At 44.5% G+C, this 15,122-nt stretch overlaps 1 protein-coding gene across 1 annotated transcript in view; it reads left to right on the forward strand.

The window, feature by feature from the left end:
• The first annotated feature begins 2,991 nt into the window (after window positions 1–2,991).
• Window positions 2,992–15,122, forward strand: part of HECA (hdc homolog, cell cycle regulator) — a 44,984-nt gene continuing 32,853 nt past the window's right edge. Inside the window, 2 exon segments of the mRNA XM_070376767.1 lie at window positions 2,992–3,310; window positions 3,313–3,402. Of these exon segments, the coding sequence (XP_070232868.1) occupies window positions 3,133–3,310; window positions 3,313–3,402 (268 nt within the window). The 5' untranslated portion in view covers window positions 2,992–3,132.

The raw sequence follows: 15,122 nt of genomic DNA on the forward strand, positions 1-15,122 counted from the left end.
GTCTGTGTTCTTTCAGCCAATTATGATATTTTTGTGGGAAAGTTTCCAATTCTGAAGTCTCAGTTATGTAGAGGTGGGAGGCAGCTGGTGTGAATGTCTGTCTGCAGGGTACATGCATGATTACTCTGATCCAATATGGCATGGCAGCAATGTGCTTATTCAAAAAAGTAATGGTCTCAATTTCCCTGTACTTTAAAGCATCTTTATCCTCACCACTTAAAAATAAAAACCCCCAAAGCCTTAAAGAGACAAAAAAAAAGGTCAAAGCTGTAGTCACCAAAATATTTTAAGATCTCTCAGCCACCTTTAGGGAGGGATATCAGTAATGAAATTAATCTAAGTGTAATGGCCCACATTAACTACTATCTTCCTCCACAGCTCCAACAGCCTCCCCTTGAAGTCTTCATTTCATTAACTACCATCTTTCTCTCAATTTTCAGAATTTCTTGCCTCTCTCCTTCATCCTTCACATCCAAATGGCCACCAAATCCTGCCGCATCTAACTTCAAAGCATTTGTCCATTTACTTACTCATGTATTTGTCATGCACTTACTAAATACCTACTGTGTACGATGCACTGTATTAGGCACCATGGGATACAGTGACACCCCAGCTATCAGAGAGATAGCTTCTGCCATCACACAGCTTATCGTCTGGATGGGGGGCCCAGGCAAGAGACAAGTAAACAAGCAATTTTTCCATATGTGTGCAAGCTCTTGTGGGCAAGGTACAGGGAGTACACTGGGATCCCAGAGAACTGATGATTTAGCTGAGACTGAAAGGTTCAGAAGAATGTAGCCAGAAGAAGAATGCTTTAGGCATTATCCATTCTACAAAATTTTATCGAACACTGGTGGGTTGCCGTCTATGGGGTCGCACAGAGTCGGACATGACTGAAGTGACTTAGCAGCAGCAACTGTGGGTCAGGCTTTATGCTAGATTCTGCAGAGTTAGAAAGATAGACAATCCTGCCTCTCCGACTGCTTAGGGGAGTCAGGGTGAGGGAGACATAGACATGAAAATTGTTGTTCAGTTACTAAGTGGTGTCTGACTCTTTGCGACCCCATGGACTGCAGCATGCCATGCTTCCCTGTCCTTCACTGTCTTCCAGAGTTTGCTCAAACTCACGTCCATTGAGTCGGTGATGCCATCCAACCATCTCATCCTCTGTCACCCGCTTCTCCTCCTGCCCTCAATCTTTCCCAGCATCAGAGTCTTTTCCAAAGAGTCGGCTCTTCAGATTAGGTGGCCAAAATATGGGAGCTTTACCTTCAGCATCAGTCCTTCCAATGAATATTCAGGGTTGAACTCTCCTCTGGCAAAATTAGGGAATTAAAAGATTTATCACTTTCCTACTGAAAAGTCCAACCTGCAATTGTTTCTGAGTGTGCTCTCTTGCAGCTCCTGGCTCTGTTATGAATGCCCAATATGCCCAGGGAGTCTCCCCATTACGTGGACACAGGGCAAGTACTTCCCTGTCTACCTCTTTATGTTTCAGAACACAACTAAAGATTTTTTAAAAAGTTAAAAAAAAAACTAAACCCTTTTTATTTTGTATTAACTCTAATATTAAAAATTAACAATTTTTAATTTTAACAATTAAAAATGTTGTGGTAGTTTTAGGTGGACAGCAAAGGGACTCAGCCATACATATAGATAAATCCATTCTCCCCTGTACTCCCCTCCCATCCAGACTGCCACATAACATTGAGCAGAGTTCCAAGATTCTTTACTGGAAAGCTGGGTTAATTAAAGAAGATCACACTGTATAGGAAGGGAGAACTGTAAACTGTCAGTTAACATAGTTTTCCCTCCACAGTTCATGGGAAAAGAACTTAACGTATACATTCAACAAATACATGCCAGCTGTCCTGCTGAGGTGCCCAAGACAGATAAAATGTTCTACATGTTGAACTTTCATTTGAGAAGCAGATAGACAGGAAACAAGTAAACATATATACATTGACAACATAATTAGAGATGGATGAGGTGGTACTTCTGATAGCCCTTTTGGGGAATGGTGTCAGTTCTATCATTGTGAGGGAAGTGATGTGTTTGAGCTGAGACCTGAAGGGTGGGAAGGAGCTGGTCTTCAAAAAAAGCCGAAAAAGAGTTGCAGAAAAAGAGACCGCGTGAAACTGTTTCTGGGGTTCCCTGCCCCTCAAGTCATTGCCTTATCACTGGTGTCACCCTCCACTCTCCACCTGCTCACAACAGTGGCCGCCGATCTTTCAGGACGACTCAGTCCACGGGGATTGGGTTTCCCCTCCAGCAAGAGCCTGCTTCTCCGTCCCTGGAGACGTTTAGTATCATCCCTGGATGGTGGGTTGGTTTGAACCAGCGGTTTCACCACTAGACTGTGACGGCCTTCCATTCACGGACTCTTCTGTCCTTTCTCATTGTCTAGGAACTTGACTCGATTTCTTTAATTAGTAAATCTACAATGGTTTCTGAATGGCAGAGCCTTTTGACGTATGATTAATTAGAAACCCTCTGTTTTCCTATTCTGTTCTGGTCAACGCCCCCCCCCCCACACACACTTTTCTCCCGATCATATTGCTCTAAGCCTTAATTACATGAAGGTCAGAAGGCCTCCGACTAACTCCAGATGCCACTGGATTGGCGTTTAGGGCCATTTCAGGAAGGTAGGTCCGCAGGCGCCCAGGTGCAGCCGGAGACCCGGAGTGCGGGCGCCCCGATGACGTCACTCCAAGGCTGCCGGCTCAGCGCGGGGCGTGACGTCACGCGGGCGGGCCAGGCCACCATGAGGTCACCTGGTGGGTGCGGCCAGGCCGAATCCCCAGTGTCGTCACGGGAGGGGGCGGGGCCAGAGCGTGTCAGCGAAGCCGAATCAAAACAAGCCCGAGACCCGCCTTTTCCCTCCGGCTGGAGAGCGTCTTGCTCGCGCCCCGAGACCGCGGCGCCCGCGCGGCTGCGAGCCTCGGGTGACCGCGCGCCGGCTTCAGGAAGCCGGGGAGGGCGCGGCAGCCGGGATGGCGCGGCGCGGGCCGCGCGGCTAGACGGGCGCCAGCGGAGCCGCCGGCCCGCGCCCTCCGTTCTCGGCCTCCAGAACCCGGCGTCGCGCCGCTGGGAGCCGCCTTCACCGACGCGGGGCACCTGGACGCTCGCGAGATGCCCAACCCCAAAAACAGTAAAGGCGGCCGCAAAAACAAGCGCGCCAACAGCAGCGGGGACGAGCAGGAAAATGGAGCCGGGGCCCTGGCAGTGGCGGGCGCGGCGGGCGCGGCGGCCGGGGGGGCCCTGGCGGCGGCGGCCGGCTGCGGAGCGGCGGTGGCGGGCGCACCCGGCACCGGGGCGCGGCGGGCGCGGGAGGCGCGGGGGCGGGCGCCGCCAACGCCGCGGCCGCCGCGGGGGCTGCAGCCGCGGGCGACGCCAAGAACGGTAAGTCGGGTCCAGTCGGGCGAGCGCCAACTTCCTCACCGACGGGGACGGCGCGGCGGCGGCGGGGCCCAGGGTGGCGCGGGCGATGCGTGGACAATGCGAGAGTCAGGAAGTGCTCACCCCGCCCCTCCGCCCCGCCGCGGCTGCCCCTTCCCGGTCCCCACGCACGTTGGCGGCGATCGATCAGCGGCCCCGGCTCGGTGTCCGCGCGGCTCTCCGGTCACGCGCCTCGGGCAGCCTGCGCCCCAAACTCCGAGGGGCTTTCGGGTCCCCGGTCGGGGCGGCGCTCTCCTTGGGCCCTGCCCGTTGTGCCCGCGCTAGCAAAGCCGAGTGTGTGCCCTAGACCAGGGGGGAGGAAGGAAGGAAGGAAAGAAAGAGCTGCTCAAGTTGAGAAGAATGGTCCGATTGAAAACTTAGGCACCAGTTCCTTCTTCCCTGCTCCCCTCACCCACCCGCCTTCCCCTCCCCTGAGTGAAGGGGAGCCTCAAATCCCAGTCGACCGGGGCTTGCTGTGTTGATTGCCACAGGTGAAGAGGCCCCGAGACAGTTTTACTGTAGGGTGTGTGTGTGTGTGTGTGTGTGTGTGTCTGGGTTGAGGGGGCGGGGGTGTGCTCTTTAATTTTGCTCGCATGAGGAAGGAAGAGAATCTGAACTTGACTTCCGTTCTCAGCCTGGAGTTAAAAAAAAAAATCATTATTTAATTCTACTTCACATTTTAGGAGGAAGCTTAATAATCTGAATGCACCTTTTGAGGGAGCATTTAAGGAATAGTGAAGATGCCACAGGATTGCCGTTGTCACTGCAGAGAGACAGTCTTATAGCGTGCTGGGCAAACACTTCTTCGAACTTGGGCAGTTCTTTGAATTCCTCTGGTCAAGCAGGTTTTCAGGGCAGGGAATATAGGTATATTTTAATGAAGAGAGATTGGGTTCCTAATATCTGACTTTTAACTTGTAGGTTTCAGTTTCCAAAGCCCTAATTTAGATAGATCGCTTACTTTCTAAACAGGTGAACTACACTTAGAGGAACGCTGAAGATTAGCCTATTAGAACCTTAGGCCCCGTTGGCTATATCTCCGCAATTTTGAAATAGGAAGGTTTTCCCCGTACCCCCCCCCCCAGGAACAAACATCCCATTTGTGAATGTTTGAAAAGTCAAAATTTCGCCAGACCGTCTTTGGCGTGTTCTTTTTTTTTTTTTTTCGTGAAGGAGCATGTAGTCGCTCAGCTATCTGACTCTTTGCCACCCCATGGACTGTAGCCTGCCAGGCTCCTCTGTGAAATTCTCCAGGCAAGAATACTGAGTGGGTTGCCGGTCCCTTCTCCAGGGATCTTCCTGACCCAGGGATCAAACCTGGGTCTCTGCCTTGCAGGCAGATTCTTTACCTTCTGAGTCACTTTAATGGACCTCCCCCGCCCCCCCTTTTTTTTTGTTCTAAACTTCATCTTGGTATTGATGTGGCAGAGGAGAAAGAAGAGACTCCTTGCTCAGCCATTCAGTTTTGTCATCTTGGGAAGAACAGCTGTTCTGAGCCTCAATTTCCTACCCTGAGAAATTGAGAAAAAAGAATTACACTGATTGTATTGGCTCCCTCAGGAAGTTATCATGAGGCTCAGAGTGTTCTTTCTCTACCCAGTCCCCAGTACTTGTTGTTTTAGAGGCTGGTTACATTTGTAACAAGCTTAGTCAAGTTTGTCAAGGAAAGTAAGTTATCAGTGAATGACATTCAAAAGATACTTAGCATTTACCATGTTACAAGTACTGTGTTAAGTATTAAAGGACAGGTGGCAGTCAAGAAAGGACCTCCTGGTCCTCACCGGAGCTTGCATTTCTGGGGATGGTTGGGAGCCATCTGCTTGAATGTTTCAGGTTGACTGTTACTTTTATTCTTTCTTCAAAAGATAAGACCTGGTAAAGGTGGTGTGAGGGAATGTTTTCCTTAGGCTGTGGTTATGGTGCTCCTGTTACTGCTTTCCACTGAAGTGGCAATCTCAGGTATATTAAGCAGTTCTGTGTATATCTGTGTGAAGGTATGTATTTGTGATTTGGAGCTTGTTTTATTACATGAATGGGGGAAAAGAAGAAATGGGCCAAATATCGCAATAATCACACTTAGAGAAGGTACAAACTTATGTTAGAGCAGTGAGTTGCAATTTTTTTGTTTTTAACATTTGTTCATTTATTTCTTTGGCTGCTTTGTGTCTCAGTTGGGCATGCAGGATCTTTAGTTGCAGCATGTGGGATCCAGTTCCCTGGCCAGGGTTGAATCTGGGCTCCCTGCACTGGGAGCACGGGTGGAGTCCTAGCCACTGAACCACCAAGGAGTCCCCAATGAGTTGAATTTTATGATGTAGAATTCTTGATTCTGACATGGTGTGAAATCTCAGTGAATGATCCACCTTATTGTGAAGAATCTCTCACTGCAGTTGATGATAATTACACATGGGTGCTGAGGTCTTCTGTGTGCAAAATTGATAAATAAGGAAATTATAAATGCTTTTTTGTTCTTTTTTTTTTTTTTTTACCATTTAAAGATGTGTTTTTTAATGTGGACGTGGGAGAAGTGGCATTGGTGAATTTTTAAAGGAAGGGGCAACTGATACGTGCAGCCTCTCAATCAACTGATAAAACCCACTTTTCTTTAAATTTCAGGATGACATTAATTGAACTCATAGTATTTCTAAGTCAATTTTTTATTTAGCTGTGACATTAAATTTCATAATTATGAATATTACACATCAGTTATTTCAAGAGTGTAGTACATTTACATTATTAAACTTTTAAATGATTTGCTCTAACTGTTCAAGTCAGTTGTGATCTACCTCTGTAAGCATTCAAACTTTATGACTTCACCTAAAGTTAATAGTATTTATTTGTATTTGTTTGGAGTTCATAGAATGGTTTTATGTCTTGTGCTTCCTGGGCAGCGTGGACACCAGGGCAGGGTAATATTGTTCTTAGTTTTTCACTATTAGTCAGTAGTTATTTATAACTACTGATTCTATAAAAAAAGATTTGGTGGTTAGGGAAACCTTGAGGAAGCCATGGCTGGGTTATAGTTGAAGTTAAACTACTTGAAGTTAGGCTTCTTGGTTAAGTTGAATATTAATTGTAAGGACTTTGTACCCCTAAGAAGAAATTAATTAGTACATTTTCAGATACTGGTTTATGAAGTTTTTGTGGGCATTGGAGTAAAAGATGAAGCGCTGTCCTCATTCTACATAGTAAACATCTGTCTGCACATATTGCAACATTTTGATTGTAGATGGACAAGATTTGCAGTGATTATTTTTAGGATCTAGTAATCATGCAGTAGATTATACCCATGTATAGTTTCACTCTGGAATTCTGGTTCTATAAGGCCACTGGTTTTTGCTTGAGGCCTAAAAATATATGACCCCTTGGTCATAGTATCTACTTTTTAATGGGCCTGGATCTCAAATCCTTTTTATAAATTTCTGTTTTAGGGATGACCATGGTTCACCATTCCATTCATTCCTGACTGCCGCCAGAACCTCTGGGCTGCTGAGTTTGCCTTCATTCATTCAACCATTCATTCATTATTCTTTGTAGTAGATTGGGTTAGTTTACTCAGTGATTGATCTTGCATTTATTATAATGTTATGTATAATATAACATAATATAATATTATGTATAATATAACATTATACATAATATTAAGCTGATGTTTAAGCTCCAATACTTTGGTGACCTGATACAAAGAGCCAACTCATTGGAAAAGACCCTGATGCTGGGAAAGATGAAGGCAGGAGGAGAAGAGGGTGACAGAGGATGAGTTGGTTAGGTAGCATCACTGACTCAATGGACATGAATTTGATCAAACTCCAGGAGATAGTGGAGGACAGAGGAACCTGACGTGCTAAAGTCCATAGGGTCCCAAAGAGTCAGACATGACTTGGCAACTGAACAACAACAATATATAATATAATATATATATATGTGTGTGTGTGTATGTGTGTATATATATATTTATATATATATATAGTGGCTGACTTGCATGATATGAGCCTACTAAGGGTTAGCCACTCATGTTAGATTCTGGAAATAGTCTTTGAGACAAAGATTTACCTGCTAGATGTTTACTGGATGTGCTCTTTGCATCATTAATGGTCAGGGAGTGAGGGAAGCAAGACTGAGCAGAGGGAGGAGCTGAGCTGTGATGCAGAGGGAGCTCTGGAGCTCTGCTGGCCCTCCTGAGTACCTTGAGGCATGTGAGTGGGGTCTTAACTACCCCCTCTCAACCCCACATACACATTGGTTGGTCACTGGACATGGGGTACCCCCAGGAAGAGGGAATGATCTGGGAGGGGGGTGACAACTGTTAGCTGTAGGGCTTCTGTGGACATTGCAGCAGAGTAGTAAGTACAGGTACATCACTGTTTTTAATGATTGCATATAATATACCATTGTGTGTCTATATCTTGGATAAACTGATCATTCTCCTCTTTTTTGATCTTTAAGTTCTTATTTGTATATCTCTAAGCATTATTGGAGAAGACAATGGCACCCCACTCCAGTACTCTTGCCTGGAAAATCCCATGGATGGAGGACCCTGGAAGGCTGCAGTCCATGAGGTCGCTAAGAGTCAGACATGACTGAGCGACTTCGCTTTGACCTTTCACTTTCATGCATTGGAGAAGGAAATGGCAACCCACTCCAGTATTCTTGCCTGGAGAATCCCAGGGATGGAGGAGCCTAGTGGGCTGCCATCTATGAGGTCGCACAGAGTCGGACATGGCTGAAACGACTTAGCAGCAGCAGCTTTGACTTTTCACTTTCATGCATTGGAGAAGGAAATGGCAACCCGCTCCAGTATTCTTGCCTGGAGAATCCCAGGGACGGAGGAGCCTGGTGGGCTGCTGTCTATGGGGTCGCACAGAGTCGGACACGACTGAAGCGACTTAGCAGTAACAGCAGCAAGCATTATTCAGTTACTTCTTTAAGATAAACTATTACCTGTAGACTTGCTATGTCCAAGAATATACACTTTGTTATGACTTTTAATACATGCCTGGAGATTGCCCTATGGAAAGGTTGTACCATTTTAACTTCACTGTGGTCAGAGTGCCCTTTCCCCACGGCCTCTTCAGTTTCTGGTTCATACTGTTTGAAAGATGTGCTGGAGAATTGCTGGTACTCTCTAAACTTATCAGCAGTAGGGAGGCCCTGTTTAGATTCAGAGCCTGGAGCAGATGCTGCCATACTTGGGGGTATTTTCCAAGGCTGCATTTATTTCTCCTGTGCTCTTTAGTGATCTTGTTAGCCATCAGATCAACAAGGATTCAACAAAATACCTAATAATGGTAAATGGTATCTTACTAACTGGTCCATGGGATCACAAAGAGTCAGACACGACTCAAGATTGAACGTGCATGCATGATCGTTAGTGAGGATACAAGCATAAGCTTTTGAAATTCTTGCTGCACTGTTATTCTAATCTTAAAAAATAAGCCCTAGAATTTTTTGTAAGTTTTAGTCAAAATGTGATGTTTGAACAGACCTGTGTGTAACCCAAGGTGCCACAACTTAAGGGCAAAGTGACCTAACCTCTCTCAGCCTTCATTTTCTGAACACAACCCTTTGGAGTGTTTTTGCAGATTAAGAAAAATGGTATATGTGAAAGATCTTGGCATAGGGCTGGGCAGATATGAACACTATTAACAATGTCAAAAGTTTTGTGATTTGTTCAGCCTTATCCAGTTACAAAACTTGTTAAATTATTCTGTTGAGAACAGACAATGAGAGACAATAAGCTGATTTCTTAATGTAGAAAAAGACTGTGGTATCATACAGATAATTTTATTCAGGCATTGATTTGACTATACATGATTTTCTATTCTTCCCTTATCATCTCTCTTTTTCCATAGTTTACCTGGAAAAATCAGAGGATTTAGCCAAAAGAAAAAAGTAAAAAGCAAACTGTGAAAATGGTTTCCTCTTCCTTTCTTCATTCATTCAGTTATCCATCTAGTATGTATTGAGCGCCTGCTAGGCGCTGTGTCAGGGCACTGTGTTAGGCTCTGGGATTACAGGGACAAAAGAATCAGGCCCTGGGGGCGTATGGCTTAGTTGGGAGTCCTTACGGAAATGAATGAGAGTAGGTTATTGCATGTACTACACAAAGGCAGCTGTGGAATAAGGAGCAGGAACTTGTGAGGTGGTCACGTATTGGATTAAAGTTGGGGCTCGTGTCTGAGGACATGGGCAAATGAACTGAGCACATAGAAGTAAAGAGTAATTCAGAGGAGGTGAGGCGCTCCGGGTGTTCTTTGGGGATCATCTGGGGCTTAATATTATTAATTAAAGATCCTTTGCTCTCTCCAGGAAGCAGCTTGAAAGTTCATTCATTAGCTCCTGTGTTTGTTTGTTTGCTCATTCACTATTTTGTTCATCTGCGCACTCATGCATTTACTAAACATTTATTTTGTGCCCACTGTCTTCTATGACTGGAAGTGTAACATTGAATTATACATGGAGACATCAGAATCTGCATGGCTCATGGAAACTGGGAGAGAGACATGTACATGTCAGGGGTAATGATCATAGGTGCCCAGTACAAGAAAGGATTTGTTTCCTGCAAGAGGGGGACCTTTGAGCTGAGTCTTGCAAGAAAAGAAGCAGTTAGCTCTGAAAGCAGAGGAAGGATGTTTTGGGGGTGGCTGGAGGAGGTGGGCAAGAGCTTTGAGTTCTGGTTGCTGCTGTAGTAGTTCATGGCTGGTGTGAGGCTCGGTGGTGGAAAGGAAATGGGTCCAGACAGTCAAGTCTGGGTGCTTTGTCACCAGTACAGAACCGTCCCTGAGGTTTATAAGCAAAGACATGATTGGTTGAGCCTGCAAAGGGGAATGATCATCAATTGGCAAGCTTGTAAAGTTGTTTATTTTAACATCATGGGTATCTTTCGGCAGTCTTTCTTTTATTACAGCTAATCATGGTTTGGTGGTCCAGCCTGCCACTGACCGTTGATTGTGATTTTTTAGTAAAGTAGTGGGCACACAGCACACACTGCTTTTCTGTACAGCAAGATGAAAGTGTGACAGCCCCAAGGAGAAGTCTCTTAATTGTGGGCACCAGCACCCTGATGCTCTGTCAGCCATGGGAGGTCAGCTAATTGAGGTGAACTTCAGAGAACCTGACGCCAAGGGAGGGCTGGGCACCATATGAGCCGAAGGGCTTCCTCTGGATGGAGGGGTTGTCGCTATGGTTTATTTTTCACATGTTGATAGAAAGTGTCTTATCTCTGTGCTAGGTTGGACTAATTATATTTGTCATTTTATTTTTTATCCTCATCGAATCAGTTTTAAAACAATAAAGTCTGGTGAGGGAGATGTCATTATTTTATACAAAGTGACTGTGTTTTTAAGTCTGTGTGTTTCAGAAAGCTTCCATTTCTCAGTGGTTGGTGAAATAGTAGCTTGCTTTATTTAATCAACAGGATGCTTTAGCTCAATTGTACTTGAGAGGTTTTTGTAAACTGGCAAAAAATAAGTAGCATTTCTAATTCTTAATTGTATGTTCTGATTTATCCGAAGTGGATAGAAAAACAAATTATTTCTGCTAAATTATACTTAGGAGGATAGTACTTGAAAGCATTCTAAAAGTTAGAAACAAGAAAGATATTAAGAGGAAGTTTAAAGAAAAGTGAAGAACTTAAAAAGGAAGTGTTAAATGTTAATCATATCACTGTTTAGAATAATAAGAACGTTTGCGTGGTTCTCAAACGTACACAAAGTGCAGTATATTGAGGCTTCACTGATTCAAATTGTCAAGGAGGAAAAACTTTTCTTCTCCCCTCTTAGGTTCATGATTTTGGGACTTGCAAATTAAACTGACAGAGTAGCAAGAGAAAAGACAGATTTACTCACAGACAAAACTGTGACTCAAAGGGGTGGTTAGACTTTGTGTCTTATATACTATCTTAATAAGAGATGGGGAGGGGAGAAGGGTTCTTCTAGGAAAGCAAGTGGCTTCTTAGTAAGAGTAGGGGAGAGGGAGAAAGGGTGCCTGTAGGAAAAAAAATGAATTTTTGAAGAGCTCAGTGGGCCCTAAAAGAATACATGGGTGATGATCATTTTGTGATAGTGTGTGTTTAGGTGTGGTGTGGAAACTTATTTCTGATGGTAAAAGTCAGTCTTCTCAGGTTGCTTTTGAAAGGGGATTTATGACAATTGAGTTCTTTTGAGAGACTCTGTTTTTAGGCAGAGATTTCAGGAACTCAAATGCCTTCAGCTTAAAAAATTTTTAGGCCAGAGTGGCAGATTCTGAACCCCTTCAAAACTTGTTGAAGTTCAGTATCACCCCTATAATAGCAGTTACAAAAGATAGTGCTATAATTCTGGATTTCTGTTTTTCATTTTATTGGAAATTTATTGGAAATAGATGGCCTTAAGGCATATGCCTTTACAAACTGAGAGGGTAAATTAGGCAAAAGTTAGGAAGATATCAACTTGCTCCTATAAGTAAAGAAGATATACTCGTCAAATTTCAAATGGATGTTTCTCCCAGGGGTTAGTATAAGTTTGATACCTTAGATCATGTCTCTTCAAATCATAAAAGCATCTCAGGAGTCTTTTGACACTAGTATTGAAACTAAATCACAGACTATTTTAGGTTTCTAAATGAGCACTCCTGAATGTGACAATTACATCAATATAATATTTAGTTGAACTGTAGAATTTATTAAAGTGACACATTACTTGTAATGCCTGACAGACCTCAGTGCCTGGACAGAAATGGAGGGAATGGGCAATGGAGGGAATCAGGGTCTGGCTGTTTTTTGATTGGCAGCAGGTGCAGTCTGTAATCTGAGAGGCTGAACCTAGGATGTTAGGAACAGACGCAGTGCTGCCAGAGGCCACGAGAGTCCCTGGCACTGGAAAAGAGGAAGCGTTTTTCTGTGGTGGAGGCAGAAACGAGCATCTCTGATACGCAGAGCAACTTGGAGAATTCTTCCACTTCACCTCCTCAGATCTGTTCTTACTGGGCAGTGCTTACAAGTTGGAGTATTGTTAATCCTATAATGATATGTATTGGGCATTTAGTTTTACAAATGCTGATGATGTGTTGTGGTTCAGTAGCAAATTAGGTAAAATGCCTGGATGGTAGTTATGTTGGGGCTGTAGAACCCCTGGAACCCATAGAAAGCAGGAGCAGTTATTGCCGGCAACAGGAACAGTGATCACTCCCTTATGGAGCTCTGCCTGGGAGCCAGGTGGGACCCCCTGCCATCTGCAGTCTGCATTGGAGGACAGGGACACTAAGCTCCAGAAATGGCCTCCCTCTCTTTTTGCAGAAAAGGCACACTGGTGTTGGAGAGATGTGCTGGACCCTGATGTTGCAGTCAGATCTTACATGATACTGGGTCTGTTTTGACTGATATGCAAACCTGTGTATGAATAATGAACAAATTTTTAAGTAGAGGGCTTAAATTTAGTATAAAAACATTAGAGGAAACAATCATTGTTATTGTTGTTTAGTCACTAAGTTGTGTTCAACTCTTTTAGACCCCATGGACTCTAGCCTGCTAGGCTCCTCTGTCTATGGGGTTTCCTAGGCAAAAATACTGGAGTGGGTAGCCATTCTCATCTCCAGGGGATCTTGCTGATCCAGGGATCGAACTCGGGCCTCCTGCATTGCAGGCAGATTCTTTACCGCTGAGCCACCAGGGAATCCCAAGAAGGCAATAGGGCCATTTAAATTACTTTTAAAAGACCTCATGCTTATCTTTCTGGTACCTGAACTGAAATTAAATTTGTGAAACAAGAAAACACTTGACCAAGGAAGCACTTAGCTTACATGTTGTACACTCATGTTAATTTGATCCTGCTCATGATAGAAGGACTTCCTGGTCTTGGGATGGCGGAAACAGGACATCTGTATGGACACTTCCAGTTCTTAATGGATCACAGTTCATAGCGAGGATGCGATTATCTTCTTTAGGCTGAAGTTCTAGAAGTGAGATCACTGGTCACCAGGCATGTGATTTTCAAGGCTTTGATGTATGTTGCCAAACTGCTGTCCAGAAAGGGTTTCCCTCTTTCCACTAACTCTGGCGCTGCATGGAGTGCTCCATTTGCCACACTCCTCCACTGGGAGTTTGATAACCACTTTCACCTATGCCAATCAGATAGGTGAAAAATCATATCCCATTGTAATGTTCATTTCCATTTGTTGAATTGCCAGCTGAGTGAATGTCTTTTTATGTGTATACTGTTCATTTGTGTTTTTTCCTGTTTGTGTTTTTTGTCCATTTAACTAATGGGCATTGATCAGCACAAGGTCTTTGTATATTCAGGATACTTTTTGACACACATTTCTCCTGGCTTATTGTTTATCTTCTTACCTTATTTGAAGCATCCTGGCTGGTTAGAAATGTTATAGATTTGTACGATCCCAGAAGAGACTCTGATGCTGGGAGGGATTGGGGGCAGGAGGAAAAGGGGACGACAGAGGATGAGATGGCTGGATGGCATCACTGACTCCATGGATATGAGTCTGGTTGAACTCCGGGAGTTGGTGATGGACAGAGAGGCCTGGCGTGCTGCGATTCATGGGGTCGCAAAGAGTCGGACATGACTGAGCGACTAAACTGAACTGAACTGAACGATCCCAGAAAATCCACAAAGAGATAGAAACTCAAGAGAAAGATAAGAGAGAGTGGGAAAGGTTGTCTGTAAAATTACTTGTAGGAAAAGCAGTTCGGGCCTGGCGTCAGGGTAGTGACTGAATTCATTTGGGTGTCAGTGCACAGTAACACTGTTAGGTTTGTGAGGTTCTGTTTCCTTCTGTTTGTGAGGTTCCTGAGGTTCTGTTTGTATTTAATTTGCAAGGCTTTGTTTCACAGAATTGGTTATAGTTCCTGTCACCCTCCTTCACCTCCTCCCTGACCACTCCTGTCCATGGGAGCTGAGCTACCATGCTCAACACCTGTTGTTTCCTGCACATTCTTAAAGTCCCCTGCAGTTTTTATTCCAGCCAGTTCCAAGGACTTTGAAACTTGTAGATAAAAGCTTACTATTTACTTATCACCTCTGCTACAAACTGAGGCCGCTTATGGCTAAGTTCCCTGTAAATTTCCTGTGATCATAAACTTAAATGCTGAATTATAGGAAAGTTCTCACTTTTTTCATTCTGGCACTTGCATTGAAATTACATTTCTGTGTTAAGAAAGTGAGAGCACAGAACTCACCTGGACCAAGAGTTTATTTGTGCCCTGTTCATCACGCTGATCCAGTCTGCCCTGTGTTTCTCAAATGCCTGTGACTTGCAGGAGATTCCCAAACTTACTGCTTTTTTGAAGAGTATGAGATTTGAGAGACCCAGGTCCTAGCTTGAGGTTTGCCATTTTGCAAGGCTGATGGAGCTTTCTGAGGCCAACTGTTCTTATCTGTGGAAAGCAGGATAAGACGATATTGTGTATGACTAACTCCTTGCAAAAAACTGTATTGCTGTTTGAAAAAGCCCATGGTTGTGTCATGCTTCGGGGTTTTGGGTGTTTTGTAGTTGGTGTTTTGGTTTTCTGTTTGTCATGTGCTTGTGTGTCTGCTTCCCCTAGTGCTGAATGCATGCTCTGATTTGTTGGAAGAACCTGGGGCCAACCTGGGCTTTGCCCCACAGCTTGCAGTACATGTTGCTCTTCCAAAATGCTGATTCTACTTCCTTGGGAGAGCCTTTCATTTCTCTGCAGGTTCAGGTCTGCTAGC

This window comes from Bos mutus, chromosome 9 (assembly GCF_027580195.1).
Source record: "Bos mutus isolate GX-2022 chromosome 9, NWIPB_WYAK_1.1, whole genome shotgun sequence".
Taxonomy (NCBI): Eukaryota; Metazoa; Chordata; class Mammalia; order Artiodactyla; family Bovidae; genus Bos; species Bos mutus.